The sequence below is a fragment of the Xiphophorus couchianus genome, chromosome 7 (genome assembly GCF_001444195.1).
Source record: "Xiphophorus couchianus chromosome 7, X_couchianus-1.0, whole genome shotgun sequence".
Lineage (NCBI taxonomy): Eukaryota > Metazoa > Chordata > Actinopteri > Cyprinodontiformes > Poeciliidae > Xiphophorus > Xiphophorus couchianus.
The window spans coordinates 35340914-35359186 of record NC_040234.1 but is presented as its reverse complement, the minus strand read 5'-3'; the positions used below and the strand labels follow the sequence as shown (position 1 = coordinate 35359186).

At 38.8% G+C, this 18273-nt stretch overlaps 3 protein-coding genes across 3 annotated transcripts in view; all 3 read right to left on the bottom strand.

Moving 5' to 3' along the window:
- The window catches only part of spegb (striated muscle enriched protein kinase b), a 32430-nt gene extending 26324 nt beyond the window's left edge, over window positions 1-6106 (bottom strand). Inside the window, exons 1-2 of the mRNA XM_028022931.1 lie at window positions 5555-6106; window positions 4893-5343 (exon numbers count right to left, since the gene is read on the bottom strand). Coding sequence (XP_027878732.1) covers window positions 4893-5343; window positions 5555-5569 — 466 coding nt within the window. The 5' untranslated portion in view covers window positions 5570-6106. The remainder of the gene's footprint in view (window positions 1-4892; window positions 5344-5554) is intronic.
- Window positions 6107-7222: 1116 nt separating this feature from the next.
- On the bottom strand, window positions 7223-13584 carry LOC114148020 (C-X-C chemokine receptor type 2-like). Its single transcript, XM_028022916.1, has 3 exons — window positions 11242-13584; window positions 8878-10084; window positions 7223-8237 (listed from the first exon to the last, which is right to left on the bottom strand). The coding sequence occupies exons 1-2, from the start codon at window positions 11357-11359 to the stop codon at window positions 9009-9011; spliced, it is 1194 nt and encodes a 397-aa protein (XP_027878717.1). The 5' UTR covers window positions 11360-13584; the 3' UTR covers window positions 7223-8237; window positions 8878-9008.
- Window positions 13585-13733: 149 nt separating this feature from the next.
- nabp1a (nucleic acid binding protein 1a) lies at window positions 13734-18256 on the bottom strand. Its single transcript, XM_028022917.1, has 6 exons — window positions 17382-18256; window positions 17082-17220; window positions 16936-17007; window positions 15493-15577; window positions 14856-14925; window positions 13734-14660 (listed from the first exon to the last, which is right to left on the bottom strand). Exons 1-6 carry the CDS (start codon window positions 17476-17478, stop codon window positions 14458-14460), a joined length of 666 nt encoding a protein of 221 aa, XP_027878718.1. The 5' UTR covers window positions 17479-18256; the 3' UTR covers window positions 13734-14457.
- Window positions 18257-18273: the final 17 nt, after the last annotated feature.

Below are 18273 nucleotides of genomic sequence, written 5' to 3'. Positions count from 1 at the left end.
TCACTTGCCTGGTTGTTCTCTTTGGTCTGAAATGTTTTCATGGTTGGTTTATTTCTCTGCCTGGCTGGCGTTCAGCAGCAGCGTATTCCCCGCCACACACGGGGGGATCCGCGCCGCTGCGCTGCTCCTAAATGAGCAATTTTCCTCCAGAGACATCAGCAGCTTCAGCGCATAATGCTCCGTTTCTCATATGCTGACAAGCAGGCGAGAGGAAAAGAAATAAACAAAAAGCAAAAGCAAAAGAAAAAAGACACTTTGTTGATTACATAACGAGTCCGACTCTCTGTGGTTCTACTGAGGGAATCCATGTGTGGGAAGCAAACCTCCATCCGCAGGTGCAAATGTATGTTGAATGCATCTCACCCCCCCTCTGTGGTAAAAACAATAACCGGCGACGGATAGAGCATCTTCCCCCGCTGCACCCCCCAACGACGAGCCGGTGGGAATGATCCAGCCTCTCCGGATCCGACTCTTCCTCCCCATGAGGTCGAGTTTTATCCTCAAACCGCTGGATGGAGCAGAGAGGAGGAGGGGAGATCCCTGCTCCTCCGCGCTGGGAGAACACGCTTTATTCCAGCAAATCCCGCTCATTCTGCGATTTTTTTATTAATAAAGACAGGAACTGCTGAGAAGCAGCAACGTGCCAACAGCAAAACAAATCATCTGTTGTGTAAAATCTGCTCAATGCACCCCAGCTTTAAAAAAAAAAACCCACAATCAGCAACGCAAAACGTTAAAATGACAGAAAACAGGAAATAAATCGCATGAAACATCCAAAAGAGAGGAAATGTAATCAGGTTTTAACAGCTCTGATTTCACACGCTGCTGATTGTGTAATCTCTTTTTGTCTCCTTGGAAACTGCATTTCATGAGGTTTTAGTTTCAATCTGCTGTTTGATATGAACATCTGAGTGATAAAAATATGAAGAGGAGAGAAAATCATCAGCAGGCAGGAAAAAAAGTTTCCTAAAAACTTAAAGCAAATGATCTACTCATTAAAATCTACTTAAATGGTGTTTTATGTATTTTTCAGCTGCCTTTTTAAAGCACAATCAAGTGTCAATCTTACCTTCAGTTGTTATGAAATTGATACATTTATATCAAATATAACTTGAAAGAAATTTGACTCACAATTTGACGCATTGAAATTGGCCTCTGTCTCTTTAAGCCCTGAATCCTTTGGGCAACCTTTTCAAAAAGCAACAAACAACAAATCTACCAACTTTTCTTTTTTTTTTTTTTTTTTTTTTTTTACAAAAGACAAACTAGCGACAAAATCCAGTGGCTTTGTTAAAAACCTATTTGCAATAAATCCAGCAACTTTGTTTTAAAAAGAGACTGTTGATAAATCTAGAAACAAATCCATCAACCCTTTTACCAAAACAGCAGCTACTGAACAATTTTGCTACATTTTTTCAGAAAAAGCAACAAATTTAACCATCTTTTTTACAAAAGTGACAAATTTAGCAACTTTTTAAAAATAAAATGCGACTAGCAACAACCAATAGGAAAATCCAACTGCAGTAGCCTCTGTTCAACCCAAAGAGGGCAGCACTGAGACACTTTTAGGTAACATATTGCAGAATTAAGCAAATTTACACAAACAAATCTCAAGATTTGCACAGAAACATAAAGATAGAACCCTTAAGAAACTATTTAAACAGTTTATCTGCAAAAAGAAAGTTGATTTGGGGTTTAGTTACTCTAACTGTGGCAACAAAAACTGAAACTAAAGCAATCAGTGACGAGGAAAAACCACTTTAACAGGTTTGCATCACTTTCTTTATTAGAACAGAAATTTTTAAAATCCTGTTGCAAAGCAATGCCAGGATGGAAACCTTTGTTCTCCAGTCCATTTGTAGCCTGATTAATAGTGACCTTTTTCACCCTTTGTGATTTATCCTCTAATTAAGGTGGATCAGCCCCTGTTGATTCACTGATTGCATCAGAGATCAGAGCGGGGATTTCCAGAGAGTAACTCAGGTTCCACCTGTTCGCTCCTGGACAACACGGCGGGGAAAACATGCAGACGATTCGCTCACACTCGCCGACTACGTCCAACTCTCCAAATATAGCCCAACGCCCAACCGGATAATCACCTCACATGCTCCAGATGGGCCGTTTTCCTTTCTCTCATCCCTTCACCTTATGACACTTCTCAGCATTACAACCTGATTTTTGGCTTAAAAAACTCAGAAATTAGCTATAGAGCTGGGATTTTTCCTAAATTATCATTTATTGTTTCAAATTTCAGTCGGATTTGCTGAAAAGTTGTGAAAAATGTTCAAGAAACTGTATAAAAATAGCTTAAAAACATAGGAAAACACCTCCACTTTACAACTTTTGATTGATTTGTTAGTATAAATAAGCAGCAGCATTCTGCACAGGTAAAAACAGAGTTTATACGAGACATTTTTTGTGATTTTAGTCGAGGAAAGACACGTCGTGTGGATGATCTGAGGGCGCTCAGAGGCTCGGAGCGAAACACGTTGGCTAATATTAGCAGTGATGTCTTGCTGTGTAACAGGAGAGACGCTGGGCCTGCTACCATCACAAAAATCTGAGGCCAGGCACATTCCTCTGTATAAATAACCGGGGGGTCGGAGGACAAGAGGGCGGACAGAGAGACGTTCAGAGAGAGAGACGCGGCTTCGCTGAGTGATGGGACAGCTGGAGCCAGCCGAGGATCCAGGAGTTTGAATCAAACTGAGCTGCTGTGAAGCTGAAATTCAAGGTTCCTCTTTGCTGTGGCGAGTTTTAAACATCGAAGGTGGGAAAGTTCAACCCAAACGATTGACTCTGAAAACAGCAGCAGCCTGTTTTCTCTGCTTCTGGCTTTTTACGGGAGGAAAATAAAAGAAAGACGGCTCTGATTAGTTGCTGTGGTTTGTCTTTTAAAACGTGTTTGGTTCAGAAACTGAACATTTTTAATATATTTTTATTGTTTTTTTGTTTTTGTAACAGGAAGGCTGATACATCACAAAAATAAGACATTTGACCCATAAATATTAAAGATGTGACTTTTATCTGCTAGATCTGTTTACCTACAATGAAATAAAACTGATTTATAACTTAAATTTAGGAGCTTTTTTTGCTTAAATGGTTCATAGGTTAGCATTAGTTAGCTTAGCATAACTAAACTATTTAAAATAAAAAGAGTGCTGCTCATTTTACTGTAATCTTTTAAATTTTTAGTCATTTTCCAGCCAATTTTGGAGTTTGAAGATGTTAAAATTAAATTCACATTCTATAATATGTTCTACTGTGATAACATTTAGTTATATGACAGCAATAAATAATATTTGCCAGCAGAAGGTCTCTCAAGAGTTACTTTTATTTGGTCGTAACCTGTTAGATTTCATAATACCAGTCAGTGGAAATGAAGTTTCATATAAAATTCAGTGAATACAGGCAGGATTTAAGGATTGTTTATTATTTATCTCCAGCGTTTATCAAAGTAACCAATTTATTGCATTAAACTGGTGAGTTGACCAGTTTAATGAATTAAATGTTTAAAAACATTTGGACTCGTTTTTCTGAGACTGAGCTTTCAAAATTAGGATTTTTAAGATTAGGTTGTGAAATATTTTGTTTTTTTAAGCATAAGATATTATTGTTCAAATATAAAAAAGCAACTCTGTAGAACAGCTGACGCATGAACAGAGAATCGAGGCGAAGCTTAGCAGGAAAATCTGGTTTTCTGATCAGAAACACTGAAAAACGGCGAGTAGCTTTGGATCAATCAGCTGCTTAAGAAATGATTTATTCCCAGAAAGAATCGCAGAAATCAAACCTTTCCACTGCATGCTCACGTCAAGCAAAGATGCATCTGACACAAAAACACATGCAAACTGAATCTGGGTTTAGATTTGAAAAGGAAAAATAAACCTGATTCTGGAGAGAAAGGGAGTCAACATAGAGCTATTTTCCCTAATTTAGATAAAGGTTGTTTTTTTATGATACAATTATTAAATGTTTCCAGTAATGATTTATGTTTACAGCTAAAATCTCCCAATTATTTGCATCCTACAGGCAGCAGGTTGGATCCCAAGGAGTCAAAACTTAGTAGCCATAACTGGGATTATTTATCCTGAGAGGCGACGAGAACAATAGAGGTTCATTTCAAAATCAAAACTATCAAATGTCACAATTACAAAATAAATATCTAGTGATAAGCCAAATATTTACTTAGCAGCTAAATATCTTACTAAACATTTAGTTAGCAAGCTATCTTTTTTTTTGCTTGGAACCAAATATTTTAAAGATGCATATTTAGCTAGAAAGCTAAATAACAAAACAATTATAAATGTACCTCCCAACATCAAGTTACATGTTTAGTTTTAGCAAGCTAACTGTTTAGTTTATCTAGTTTGTATGCTACATATTGAGTTTGAAAGCTAATTATTTAGCCAGCAAGCTAAACTAAGTTTGAATTTATTTAAGTAGGAAGCTACATATTTAGCTAGATCCCACTGAGTTGGAAGCTAAATCTTTAGTTAGCAGGATAAACATTTAGTTTGAAGCTAAATATTTAGTAAGTAGGCTAAATACTTAGGCACTGAATCAACTAAATATGTAGCCTCAATCAAAAATATTTAGGTTTAAGCTAATTATCAAAAATAAATATTTAACTAGAAGCTAACTACTGAATATTTAGCCTGCGAACTAAATGTGTATTTTGGTTAGATGATCATTTCTGGCTCCTAAGTAGGAAATTAGTTGGGATTATTGGGATTATTGACCGGAAGCTGAAACTTTGACTTGTCTGCTAGTTTAGTGAAATCCTTAATAAAGTTCTTATTGTGAATGTTATGGGTATTCTGAGGAATCCTGATTTACGGTCCGTTTAGTGCTTTAGTCTGGACATCTGTGTGAGCTAGCAGAACCGTTACCTTCACCCAGATCCAGGACGGCCAGCACGGCGCTGGTCCGGGCTTCTCCCAGGTGATTGTTGGCGATGCAGGTGTAGAGACCGGCATCGCTGGGCTTGCAGTCCCTAATCCACAGGCCTCCGTACTCCTGGTTCTCCATGTTGAGCAGCTCGTCGTTGTGGTACCAGTACAGGGACGGCTGGGGGTCCCCAACCACGGTCACCTTCAGGCGGATGTCACAGCCAGTTCCCACCGCGGCGTTCCTCATTTTCCGGATGAAAACGGGAGGAGACGGGTCGGGATGGCCGGGGCCCCGGGATTCGGGAACCACCTGCTCCAGGGCCGTTTTGGACCGTTTGGGTGGGATGATGGGACTTTGGGGCGCTGCTGCTTCATCGGCCCCCTTCTTCAGGGTCATTGCTACATCAGCCTTTCTCATGGTTGGACGTGTAGGCGAGTAAATAGTTAGGGCCTAAAATCAACAGGTCCAGTTATAATCCATCCATTTGACTCCAGGCTGAAACATAAAAACTTTAGTAACATCTGTGCAGCTGTTAAATATTCTAAAACTGATGCTATCTGGTGTCGGCTGTCTGAAAAAGGAATTGTTGATGAGCAGGTATCAGGCAGGACGGAGACAGCGACCACTGCCTGAACAGAGGTATTTTTAGGATAAGACGCACCAGATCATGTTGCATTAACAGCAGCTCCTTTGACTTCTCTTGGAACTGACAGCTTTGATTTTCCAACCTCGTTTTTATCCCAATTTTCTCTTTCTCTTGGTTTTCCCTCTTCCCAGTGGAGTTCCTCCCAAGCTAAGGTGGACAAGTCTTCATCGAGATTCCTTGAGATTGGCTTCGTCCAAGGACCAGATCCTACCTCATAAGTTGCACCGTGACCCCCTGCCGTCACCGCTCCTTGTCCCGTAAGTTAAATCAGCCCACTCATGATTTCCCCCTACCTTTGCCAGTCAGTCTGGAGGGGGAAATGACGGTCGGAGCCCCGCGAACCGCACAGCGACAGCTGCTTGGTCCGTCTGCCCACTCAAAGCAAGGCTCCCGCCCTCAGCGTCATTTTTAGCCAACCTGAGGTCAGAAGAACATGGTGCAACACTTTGGGGCGCTGGAGAGAGTGGAGAGTGGCAACAATTTGGGTTATTTATCCTGTCATAAGAGAAAAATGGGAGTTCAGTTTTCAAAGTCATAATTTATAAATGTCAGCTTTAAACTAAATGTTTAAATAGCATGCTGGACAGTTAGTTATCAAGCTAAACTTAGCTTCATACTAAGTATTTAGTTAGCAAGCTACATTTCAGCACCAAACTAAATGTTTAGTTTGAAAGCTAACCATTTACCTCTAAAACTAGATATTTATGAGCTAATTAAATATTTAGCTAGCTCAGAGTCAGCTAAGTAATTAACTCCACACTAAATATTTAGCTAGTTAAGAGCTAGCTATATATAAATATACTGCTAGCTAAATATTTCTTTAGCTAGCTAATTTTTATATTTTATCAAAATTAGCTTGATTACTGAACATAGTTACCTTACCTTTAGCTCCTAAGTAGTTAGCTAAATTTTAGCTCCAAGCTAAGTAATTAGCTAGCTAACTATTTAGCACCAAATATAACTTGATATTTAGATCTGAGATCTTTAAATATTTAGCTATCTCAGAGTTAGCTAAATATTTAGCTCCAAATTTAATATTAGCTAACAAGCTACGTTATATATTTAACTACAAACTGAAAATTTAGTAATGAAGCTAATTTTAGCTCCAAACTAATTATTTGGTTAGCAGGCTGAGTATTTAGCTAAAATGTTTTTATTGGAGCAAGCTAACTCTTTAGCTCCAAGCTAGATATTTGGCTCTGAGCTAATTAAATATCTAACTAGCTCAGAGTTAGCTAAATTGTTTATTTGTATACCCATTAGGGTTAAATATTTTGCTTGCTAACTAAGTATGTAGTTTGGAGTCAAATAGTATCCTATTTGTAAAGCTTTAAAGCATGACTCCCAGTTTTCTTGCCTGCATTGAGACTTTAAACTGCAGATTTGGTGGTTTGTCAGAAGGTGGCAGTGTGACTGTTTCTACAATTACACAGTTCACTCAGACTCAGAGGGTCAAAACAAACATTTCCTTTGTTGCATTAAAAGCAACGTCGGTTTCACATCTCAAGGATCAGTTAAAGGTGACGAGGAAAGAAAAAAGCATGTTGACATCTGACTGCGTTGTAATTGTCTTGCATCAGAAATTGCAACTTCTGTTTTTGGTTTCCTCACTAACCAATAAAAATAACAGCTGATCGATGATGTGACTCAGAGCTGCTTTGTTAATCACATGACAAGAAACTAAGTCCTTGTTTCAACTTTAATGAAGTTTCTCGGCCTTACAGAAATTAGATTTTTAATATGTACAATACAACAATCTAGCTTCATTTGAAACTATTTAATAATAATAACAGCAGATAAAAAATATTTTTATATTTACACAAAAAACAGATTCATAAAAGACCAACATCTATTTCACAGTTTCTTGTGTATCTGTTGGTGTTTCTTTTTTAGCATTTTGTCTGTCTAGACATTGTGATGCTGTAAGCTAGTTATGAAATATTTTCACAACTTACCCTAAATGTTGACAGATCTGGTTTTCCCACCTTTCACTAAGATATAATTCTGCTAAAATAAAAACAGAGGCAACACAAATGCATAGCTGAGTAAAAATCAGTGTACCAAAACTTTGCCCAACACGCCTGCATTTTTTAAAATACATTTCATATGTTTTTTTTAAGAAATTGATTTGTAAAAATGCTTCTATAATCTGATTTTGTAGTGGTGTTGTTTTAAATTTAAATTTTGTATGTGTCTGATGATGTCATTTTTAAATAATTAGATCAGTTAGTCGTATTTGAGTAACTGATAAACTTAGAGCTTTTTTGTTATTCTTTAATTTTCTCATTTATTCACATCAATATTTTCATTTGTCCTTAAAATAAAAGGATTTTCACCTAAATTCATATTTTTGTGCAATGATATGATTTTTAAAAAATACTAAATCAAATTTTTTGATCCGTTACTCAGTCATAATTTTACCAAGTACATTTTTATTTTTGCTTGAGTAATTTCTTGGACGGTTACTTTTACTTTTACTTGAGTAAAGAAATGTTGAAGTAGTGCTGATGTTATTTGAGTTTAATTTTTGGTACTTTTACCCAGTTCTGCACAAATGTCCCCAGCTTAAGTTAAGGAAGCCTTTCTTCTGGTAGCATAAATACAATGAAATGTACATCAACACATAGGAAACTTATTTACAAAAGGCAAAGAAGTTTTAAAGGCAACTAGAAGTAAATAAATTTGTAGAAAGTCCGGCAAATATTTGGAGTTAAAGCTTCACTTGGTAATTTTTATAAAAAATACGTTTTTTATATTCTTAACTTATTGTGATGTCATGACAGTTTGTTATGAGACAGATAATGTGTGAAAAAATGGAAACGTCTTCCCACTTCTAACTGTAGAAATACATCTCTCAGTCAACAACCAATCAGAGCCAAGAGGAGGGTCTTAGCGCTGTCAATCACTCTCATATACACTGCTCACATCCTTTTCCCCCTTGCTCTCTGCTATGCTACAGCTGGTTAATCAGATACAAAGCTATTTACAAATGCTAACTAGCCTTAGCCTTCCGTAGCTTCAGCCAAGACGGCTAAGGCTAGTTACCACAGCCACTGACAATGGCAGATAAACCGTTTTTATGTAACGGTAACTTGTTTCTCCTCCATTAGCACGTTGATCAAAACATACTCGAGCTTGATTGTCAGCGCTAAGACTCTTCTCTTGGCTCTGATTGTTTATTTTGGACTGATAGCAGTGCATTGTTTTCAGATGGCAATAGTAGTTCAGGGAGGAGATAGAGATGATTGATAACAGCGAGTACACGAGGATGATTGACAGCGCTAAGACCCGCGTCCTGACTCTGATTGGCTGTTTTTGGTCAGCAGTAGTAGCTGAGGGGGGTCGAGGAGGAGCTTGACTTATTCACAGATTATCTGTCTCATAAACTGTCACATCATGGTGAAGGTTTCAACAAATATGTAAAAAACACTTTTGTAAAAGTTTCATCCTGCAGCTCTAAGTAACATTTTCACATGACTGTTGATGTGATTTCCGATGATATGGAGGACCTGCTGGCCCTGGAGATCGACGCCCGCTCCAACAGTCCCATCTTCCTCATTTTCTGCAGCAGCTTCTTCCTGAACTTCTCCCCAACAAACGCGTACAGCACCGGGTTGACGCAGCTGTGCAGCAGCCCCAGGCTCTGCGTGGCAAACATGGCCTGGTCCACCGCCGTCCTCTCCTGGCACCCGTACTCCACGATCTTCAGCCGGAAGAAGGTGTCCGCCATCACCGCCAGGTGGTACGGCGTCCAGCAGAGCAGGAAGGCGACCACCACGCATATGATGACCCTCATGGCGCGCTGCCGCTGGAAGCCGCCGCGGACGTGGAGGAGCCGCTGGATGGTCACCCCGTAGCAGGGCAGCATGACGGCCAGCGGGATGACGAACCCCAGGAGGTGGCGGAGGACTCTGGTGCCCAACCGCCACTCGTCTGCGCTGCTGGGGTTGTACTGCACTGCGCAAACCATGTGGGTTGTGTTTCGGGAAGGGAACGCGGAGCTGAAGAACCCCGGTAGGGACAGCAACCCACCGACAACCCAAACCACGACGCAGATAACCCAACTGCACACCTGGCGGTTTGCGCGGCGGGCCTCCATCGCCCGCACTATGACCATGTACCGGTCCATGCTGATGCAGGTCAGGAACAGGATGCTGGAGTAGAAGCTCAGCTCCTGCAGGACTGTGACGATTTTACACATGAGATCCCCAAACACCCAGCCGGAGGTGACGGAGGTGGCCCAGAAGGGCAGGGTGAAGGCCAGCAGGAGGTCCGCAACCGCCAGGTGGAGCAGGTAGAGGTCAGAGGGGGTCAGCGCCTGCTTGCTCAGCCCGATCACCAACCCCACCACCAGATTCCCCGGTATGGCCAACAGGAAGACGAAGACGTAAAACAAGCAGGCGATCAGCATCATGACCTCCGGGAACCGGAAGTTGTCGCAGGGTTCGGTCGCCGGGTTCAGGATGAACTCCGTGTAGTTGTAGGTGAAGTTCAACTCTTCGTAGATAGAGCTGAAGTCGTCAACAAATGACGACATGTTTGGATCTGAGGGCAGAATTTAAAAACCTTCAGTGCATGTTCAGCTTTGGTATCAGTTCAGTGAGGAATGTAAATAATTAATTAACTTATGATTACTTCCAATCAATTAACTAATTACGATGGTAAATTAAGATCAAACTAAGTAAAAAGTTTAAAAATTTGAAATGATGAGAATAAAGTCATATTACAAGAATAAAGTCGAAATAATACAAATACATAAAATGAGAAAAAGGTCATAATATTATGAGAATGAACTCATATGAAAATAAAGTCATAGTATTTGGAGAATAAAGTCGTACAAGAATAAAGACAAAATTTTATAAGCAGTTGTAATAATATAAAAATAGTCATAATATTATGATAATAAAGTTTTACAAGAATAAAGCCATATTTTAAAAATAAAGTTGTAATAATGGGATTTTCTCATAATGCTGCAACCTTATTCTCTTAATGTCATGTCTTTATTCTCGTAATTTAATTTATTTTATTTTCTAAACTTTACATAACACTAATAAAGTCTACTTAAACACTTTTGTGTTGTAGTTTGGCCGCCATCCAGCAGATGGCGCCGACGATCACCCTTAAACGGAGCCATTTGATACAGAAACAAAGATGGCGGCCGAACCATAACGGAAAACGATACAAAATCCACTTTATCCGTTTCTGTTTTGAAATATAAACTAGACAAACTCCTAACTTTTACCATTAATGACGCTCCTAAAGCAGAAAGATCAACTTTATCAAACAAAAATTACTAATATACTACAAAGGTGAGGATGTGATAGTAAAGCATAACGCAGAAAAATCTGACGGTACTTCTGTATGAACATTCTCATCTTTTCCTATTCAGAAACTGAATACATTCCTGTTTTGCTTAAATTTTTAAATATGTCTGTGCTTAATAATGTGACAAAACCACAATTTTATGTTTATTCAGTCAGTATTTAATGCAGCTGACACAAAATAATGTGAAAATTGTTTGATTTTTTAAATTTAATTTACCATATTATGAAAAATGTAGCCCTTTATGAAAGAATGCCTACCCTCTATAAAACTCAGTTTTCTTAAGAAAATGGCCAGTCATTAGTTAATCAATCTGATTAATTAACCATAGATTAACTAATTAAATGATTACCTCAACTGAAGATGAAATAAATACTCACCAGTAAACATGTTGTCTTGGCTGCAGAAAGGCTCCAAATATGTCACAACTGGACAGGAGACGAAGTTTGTATCTGTCGACTCTCCTCCCATCAAACTCACCTTCCTGTTTCTCATCATTTGATTTGCTCAACACTCCTGACTGGGAAGTGTCTACCTCTGTGGCAATACTGAATATATTACACCTTCTTCAATAAATCAGGCAAATAAAGGTTTATTTTGTTGGGAGGTAGACAGATAAAAGTGTGTAATGTAAGAAAAATACAATAAATTGGATTAAATTAAATCTGAAATCTGAAAAGAAGTGGGAGTTTATGCTGAAATATAAAATAAAGTCATGCTTAGAGAAGAATGATCTCACTTTAATGAGTTATGAATATGAGTTAAAGAGAAACATCTGATGTGAGGAGCAGCTGATTTAGTGACGTGTGATTCAGCGGTTTTTCAAAACAGATTTATCGGAGGGGACTTGGTCGGAGAGGAAGTCCCCGGCTCATGACGTGTCTTTGTTGACACACGAGTTCATCACATTTCCTGCCGCACTTCTCATGTGTTTCAGCTCACAGTGTCACAAGTGTTGACAAAAAAACAAAACAAAACCCAAAATGAGGCTAAACTTTTACAAGCATAAAACCTGACAATCAGACGGACGTTTATGCATTTTAATTAGGTTTATATTGAGAAATGACACTGAAAGCAGGTCCAGATGTGAGAAAATGCATGAAAGAAAATAAGCCAAATATTTGTTTGTATTTCAGAAACTAAAGTGTGGAAGCTGTTCAGAGAAACTCTGGTAGTTGATTTAAAAGTAGAAACCTCTGTTTGGCCTTTAACATCAGGAACTGGTTTCACAGTGAGAGCGGCTTTTCTTTAACACTCCAGTTCAAGTTGTGAAATAACTTACAGGATTTTACACAACCTGCATCTAATTTACATCATGAATGAGATCAAAAGTATTTTATAAGCTGGCCTTCAGAGGGCCGAGTTCATACTTTAGCATATTTTACTGTAGTAAAAATAAAAAGCAGCCATATAAGCCATATTATTCATCTACGAATAAAAAGTATTTGGTAAAAAGGCAACTGAGAAATGGATCATAACGTTTGATTTAGTATTTTAAAAAATGATGTCATTACACAAAAACAAAACTTTAAAGACTAAAATGAAAACATTAATACAAATAATGCTGTTCAAAATAAAAAATGTAAGCAGAACTTTTACCAATGTTTTCAGTATAAACTTGATGAAAATGATACTTACAGTAATAATGTTCATACAGTTCAAGTCTGAACAAGATGTTCAGTTTCCTCACTGTGTCTCCAAATGGAACATCAGGCTCTGCAGACAGAAATTAACATTAGAACAAAGTTTGTAGAGATTCTTCAGAATAGTAAAGTGCAGTAAAACTATTTCCAAACGTTTTCCAAAATGTAACTAAAGTAAAGATTAGCTACTCACCTCTGATGCTAATGACACCATATTTTCTCTAATCACAACCTTAAAAGTTCAAACATGTCTGCTCTCTGATGGCCATTCAAATGACTAAATATACTGTTTAGCTTAACTAAATGTGTAGATTGCTAACTAAATGTTTAGCTCTACTTAGTTTGAAGCTAAATGATTAGCTTCAACATTTAACTCAGTATTTAGTTTGAAGCCCAGTATTTAGCTGTTTAATAAGTGAGCTAAATATTTAGCTTGCTCAGTAAATATCTGGCTGACTAGTTTAAAGGAAACTATTTAGTTTGCAAGCTAAATATTAAACTCACTATTTAGTTAGGCTAAATATTTATCTCCAAACTAAATTTCTAATTTGATTAGTTAGCTTATTGGAAGCTAACTATACATCTTTAAATTCTCAGCAACAAGACCACTTCAAGACTTTTGTTTTAATGAACTTAAACTAACAGGTTTGCCTGAATCTGGATGTTTGTGGTCATTTCCTGTAAAACCAAAATAAAAGCAAAAGTTTGTGCTGTACAGAAAGTCTTATTTTAGGAAACATTTCTGATCACCATCATGCCTTTGGGCCGGATTCTTGGCCCACACACCCGATATGGGATTAAAATGAAAGTTTCCACTGAACAATTCCAGTTTTTAATGATCGTTAGATCTTCGTCCCAAAACAAGATTTTAGATAATTATGGAGCAGTTATAAGTAATCATAAGAAATTGGTGTGTTTATTGCACATTTTAAATTTTAATAAGTAACTATGGTGTTCACCTTTTAAATTTGTGTTTTTTGGGCACTCAGGTTTTCTAAGCAGCTTGAACTTGGAGAAAGTGTGTGTGAGATTACAGAGGCTCAGAGGGGGAAGCGACGGTCAGAGGGACAAAAGGTTTCGGTGCTTGGTGCAACAAAGGATGTGAGGAAACTTGGGGTTAATGTTAAGCAACGTGTTGCTGCAAAATGGAGCACTTGTTGACGGAGAAAAACAACTAAAAGAGGGGGAAATAATAAAAAAAAAATCATGTTCTTGACACTAGATGGTGCTGAAGAGTTGAAACTGAGAAAGTTTATTTGTGGCACTTTGGTGGCCGGAAACATACAGACGTTTGACCAACAACATTTTATTGGTGAAAAACAAAGTATTTAACTGCAAGTTGTGAAAACCAGACGCTGTTAGAGTCAGTGAACCAAACATGTCCAGGTTCGACACCAAAAGCTTCTGGAGCCAGAAAGAAATCCAAATATGGCAGCATAATTAAGATTTACTTAAACCGTTGCGTCTGATCATTGGTCCGTGATAAAAAATAGAAAGGTATAGTTCATGGCAAAAAACAAGAAAACCATGGTTTATGGAGAGGAAATAGTCATTCTGTACGGCTATGATTAAAATCTAACAGCTGACGTGTTTTCAGAGTCATTTCAGATATGGTTGAATGCATTCTCACCCACTTAAGGCCTTTTCCACTTGGAGAAAATAAAGAGGGAACACCTTTTCCTGACTTAAATCACAGCCAAGCTTCAACATAAATTAAGAGAAGAAAGTGCATCAAGTGTTCAAGTAGGATGTGTTCTTTGAAAGAAGGAGGGAGGGAGAGATAATACTGGATAACTACCGTCAGGTCTCCATCCAAGATGGCCGCCGCCATGGATCTGGCGCTTAATCACTAAGACAAAATGATGCTTCTGACTACCGTAGCTGTATAAAACCATTCATTATTGGGAAGGCCGTCACCAGCGGGGGGAGGAGCCAGGACCAAACCAATCGCTTTCATCTCTTGGCACGTCGCGGATCCCTGCCGTTGCTAATGGTGACAGAGGATTTTGTAGTCGTAGGGGGTCCGCTGGCGTTGACTGGCGGCGCGCCGTTGCCCGCCGTCGACCGTCCGTTAGAACGACCGGCGTTGCCGAACGTTGGGTCGCGGGGAGCGCCGGGGGTCGGGTTGTTGGCAAACGGCGGCATGGCGCCGTTACCTGTGGGAGAAAAAACCAAAAATGACTGAAACTTGAGAAATTACAGAAATTCAGGGTAAAAGCAAATAAAAGCGGGAGTTACGAACTAATCTCACTGCTTTACAAGTCAATTTACTACGTTATTAAAATGATATTTAGAGTTTTCCTGGAGGTCATTTTAAAAAGAAAAACCCAAAATAAACCAAACCCACTGACCTGGTGGAGCAGCGGTACCTGAATTCTGATTAGGCGGAGAGTTTCCTCTCTGGTTCTGGTCAGGCTTCCCCTGTTTGGAGGACAAAATGTTAGACATCTCAAAGTTACTGAAAATATTTAAATATTACAATAATCTATATAATTTACAGGATATTCACTGAAACGCAAAGCATCCTGGGAGAGGAAAAGCTTTAGCTGCTCAACCTCACACCTAGCTAGGAAAGTTGGTGGAATCAACCAACTCTCACTCTGTGGTTGCCTAGCAACAACCTGCTGGGTAACTGGACCAGCAGCAGTTTCAAGTTCCCCCAGCGTGTCTCCTAACCGCTTAGAAATAATTAAAAAAAACAACGTAGTGGAGAGAAAACTGGATAAGACAGGAAAGGTCATGTCACCGGTTCGGCTGCAATTCAGATATTTAAAAAAAATTACTAATCAATAATTATAAATATTGACCGATATGAAACATTTATATCATGATACGTTTTCAGCCATATTGTCCAGCCCTGCAGATTGTTGTGTTTTAGTTACTCAGAACCAAAAAGTCTCACATTAAAAAATGTAAAAATAAGAATAAGATCAAAGTCAGCGTAGCGTGACCTGTAGGAGGTTCCTGGGCGGACGGGTCGGTACTCACAGACTTGTTCTGCTGGTTAGCCTGCGCTAGCATCTCTGGGTTTGGTTCGCTGAAGTTGGGCACCTCGGAGTAGACCATGCAAAACCTGGGAAAGAAAAACTGACTTAAACTAAAAATCAAACAAAAACTCTCCAAAACTGAATTAACCAGGTTCATTTGTACAGCGCATTCAGAATGCTTTATATCATAAAAACAGAAGAATAAGAAATCATAAACAACGTACAGTCAGAGAAACCAGCGACAAACATTCTGATGGGTGCAAATACTCAGGGAAACATTTTATAAGCCATGAACTTTAAACTATCAGTATATCCAGGTAAATTGGAGTGGTTTGCCAAATAGCAACTCTTGTGTATTTAATGTCTTATAGCTGCTTAATAACTGTTTATTATATTATATTTATAAAGAGAAAGTGTAAATATGTTTCATACTAATGAACATAACCCCATAATTTGTGTATGTGTCCATTTTCCCACCATGTGTATAGATTGTATTTATATTTTGTAAAGATTTTTATATTTATTCTGTCAAATATTCCAAAGCTCCATAATTTAATTTCCAGTTTGTAAAATTGGAACAAAATATAATTTTGTTCTGCAAGTGGATGCATGAATGGCAAATGTTTCAAATCAAACTACAACCAAATACTTTTTTTCACACATTAAATGTACAATTATTGGAAAACATTTAGAAAGATGAATATTATATCTTTGATTACATCAAAATGCTCATGCTAAATGGTAACTCATTGATTTTTTTTTTATTTTGTCAAACTAATGAATTAAATCACAGTCACCAGATTGGAGCTGCTATATTATTGTTTTGTAATTTTTGTCCACAACTGCAGCTGCAAATGTATTGCAGGCTGTAGTAATTAAACCAGGAGCCATTAAAACCAGTTAGCAATAATTTATTTTTGTTTACTTTTATGCACAAACTTTGAAAAAGATATTGCTGACCAACATCCTGAAGCTAATCAAGAGAGACAGCTAACATTGCAACATTACATAATATCTCCTAGACTTAAAACAATGAAAATGGGTTTAATGTTCATTTTGGTTTCATAAATGTCAGATACATGGTGATAAAATCCTTTAGTTTCACACATGATTCAATTGTACATTATCCAGGAATAATTTTGAGATAGCAAGGAAATGGCAAAGGGGCTAAAACACACTCAATTTTGTGTTTATTAATAAACAATCTGCAGAGAAGACCATCAGGGCTGAACTTCTAATGTCTGAAAAAAGGAAGCCAACATCTCTGCAGACCCCACACATGATGGACGTGAACTGTACGGACATCTTAATGCCTGACTGGTTGACTATTCTGATGTGAAATAAAGCAGAGTAGTAGCTGAAGAAGAAGAACGGTGATGTGAATGAAAAGCTATACCAGCCACTTTTTTTTGGTATTTAATGACATTTTAATGGAGATACTCACTCTCCAATCTTCTGAAGATCCCCCCCTCTTCCAGTGTAAAGGGTCAGGCATCCTTTCCATATGGATGCATACCTTCAAAACAAAACATTAATCATCTGTAGACAGTTCAATTAATTTAAGCAACGCAGCTTCAGAGACAGACCTACCCTCTGGTGAGTTTGATGATGTCTCCAGGCTGGATGAGACTCCCCAGTTCGTCCCACACCGAGATGGCGATGCTCCCGCTCTTATCCGCCACCTTACAGGACCTCACCTCATGGCCGTCTTTCGTTTTGGTCACTCGACCTGAGAGAAGATTTAATTAAAAAAACGATTAAAAAGTCAGAAGTCAATGGTAGCCAGCAGAGCTCCCGGTACTGTGACCGAGTTCTAGCTCGGTCCCTTTAAGAGACACAAACCCCAGTGGACGTGGGGACTGAGGGGGCTGCTTTAGCCTCACAACTCACCGATCTCCAACACGATGAACACAATATTCAGGTTCTTAGAGCCCGGTTTCACGTCCTTAATCAGGAACAAGGCCTCATTAGAAGGTGCTGCCATCATTGGTTAGCCTCTGTTAGCTTCCTCTCTCTCTCCTTCGGTTTGCCTTTCAGCCGTTACTGTTAGCCTTAGCGGTGCTAGTTAGCCTGCTAGTCGCAGCCCTGTTCCATAAAAATAAACGGCTTTAAACTGCCCCTAACTTTTCAGATTCGGGACGGTTCTATGCTTCCATTCAGAGTTACGCGGTTAATGAGCCCATAAATAACACCAGTTGGTGATTGCCGTCCCCAGCAGCACCAGTTGTTAGCGGAATGCTTGTTAGCTCGCAGTTAACTAGCTACCTTCGGCTAGTTTCAGGATGCATTATATGAGCCGTTCTGTCCCGACTATCGCCATAACAGTTTCATTCTTCACACAACACCAGCTAAAATGCTAAACATGTATTAATAAGATATTAATGTATCAGTTTTATGAGGCTGGAGTGTCTAAAATACCCCCCGCAGGCAGAAGAAGCTTAAGTTAGAAAGATTTTAACCCCAGCCTGCTGCCAGAGTGAGGAAACACCATCTCTGACCCTGAACCGCTTATACAGCTGCCCTGATGCTTTGTGTGGCTCAGATTATATGGAGCTATTTCAGCTTTGTTAACCGTAGGCTGACCTGATGCTTTGCTATAACTCTAACCGAGTTAAATTACTCCTGAAAGCTCGGGATTATAGTGTTCTGGATGTTAGCCCCTCCTGGGCCGAACTAACAAAGCTAACTATTAAAAGCCTGAGCCAGCTGCTTACAGTACCGACTTTTCTCTCTCTTCTATAATGCCCCAAAAACTACGCTACCGTGCTCTGCCGGTGACTTT

What these genes read in the sequence shown, in the direction of transcription:
- LOC114148020 (XM_028022916.1), bottom strand. Translation starts at nt 11,359, where the DNA reads ATGATGAGAAACAGGAAGGTGAGTTTGATGGGAGGAGAGTCGACAGAT. An exon ending in CCAAGACAACATGTTTACTG is followed by an intron (nt 10,085 to 11,241) that starts GTGAGTATTTAT and finishes TTCTGCCCTCAG; the next exon opens with ATCCAAACATGTCGTCATTT.
- nabp1a (XM_028022917.1), bottom strand. Translation starts at nt 17,478, where the DNA reads ATGATGGCAGCACCTTCTAATGAGGCCTTGTTCCTGATTAAGGACGTG. An exon ending in ATCATCAAACTCACCAGAGG is followed by an intron (nt 17,008 to 17,081) that starts GTAGGTCTGTCT and finishes TTTGTTTTGAAG; the next exon opens with GTATGCATCCATATGGAAAG. An exon ending in AGGTACCGCTGCTCCACCAG is followed by an intron (nt 14,661 to 14,855) that starts GTCAGTGGGTTT and finishes TTTCTCCCACAG; the next exon opens with GTAACGGCGCCATGCCGCCG.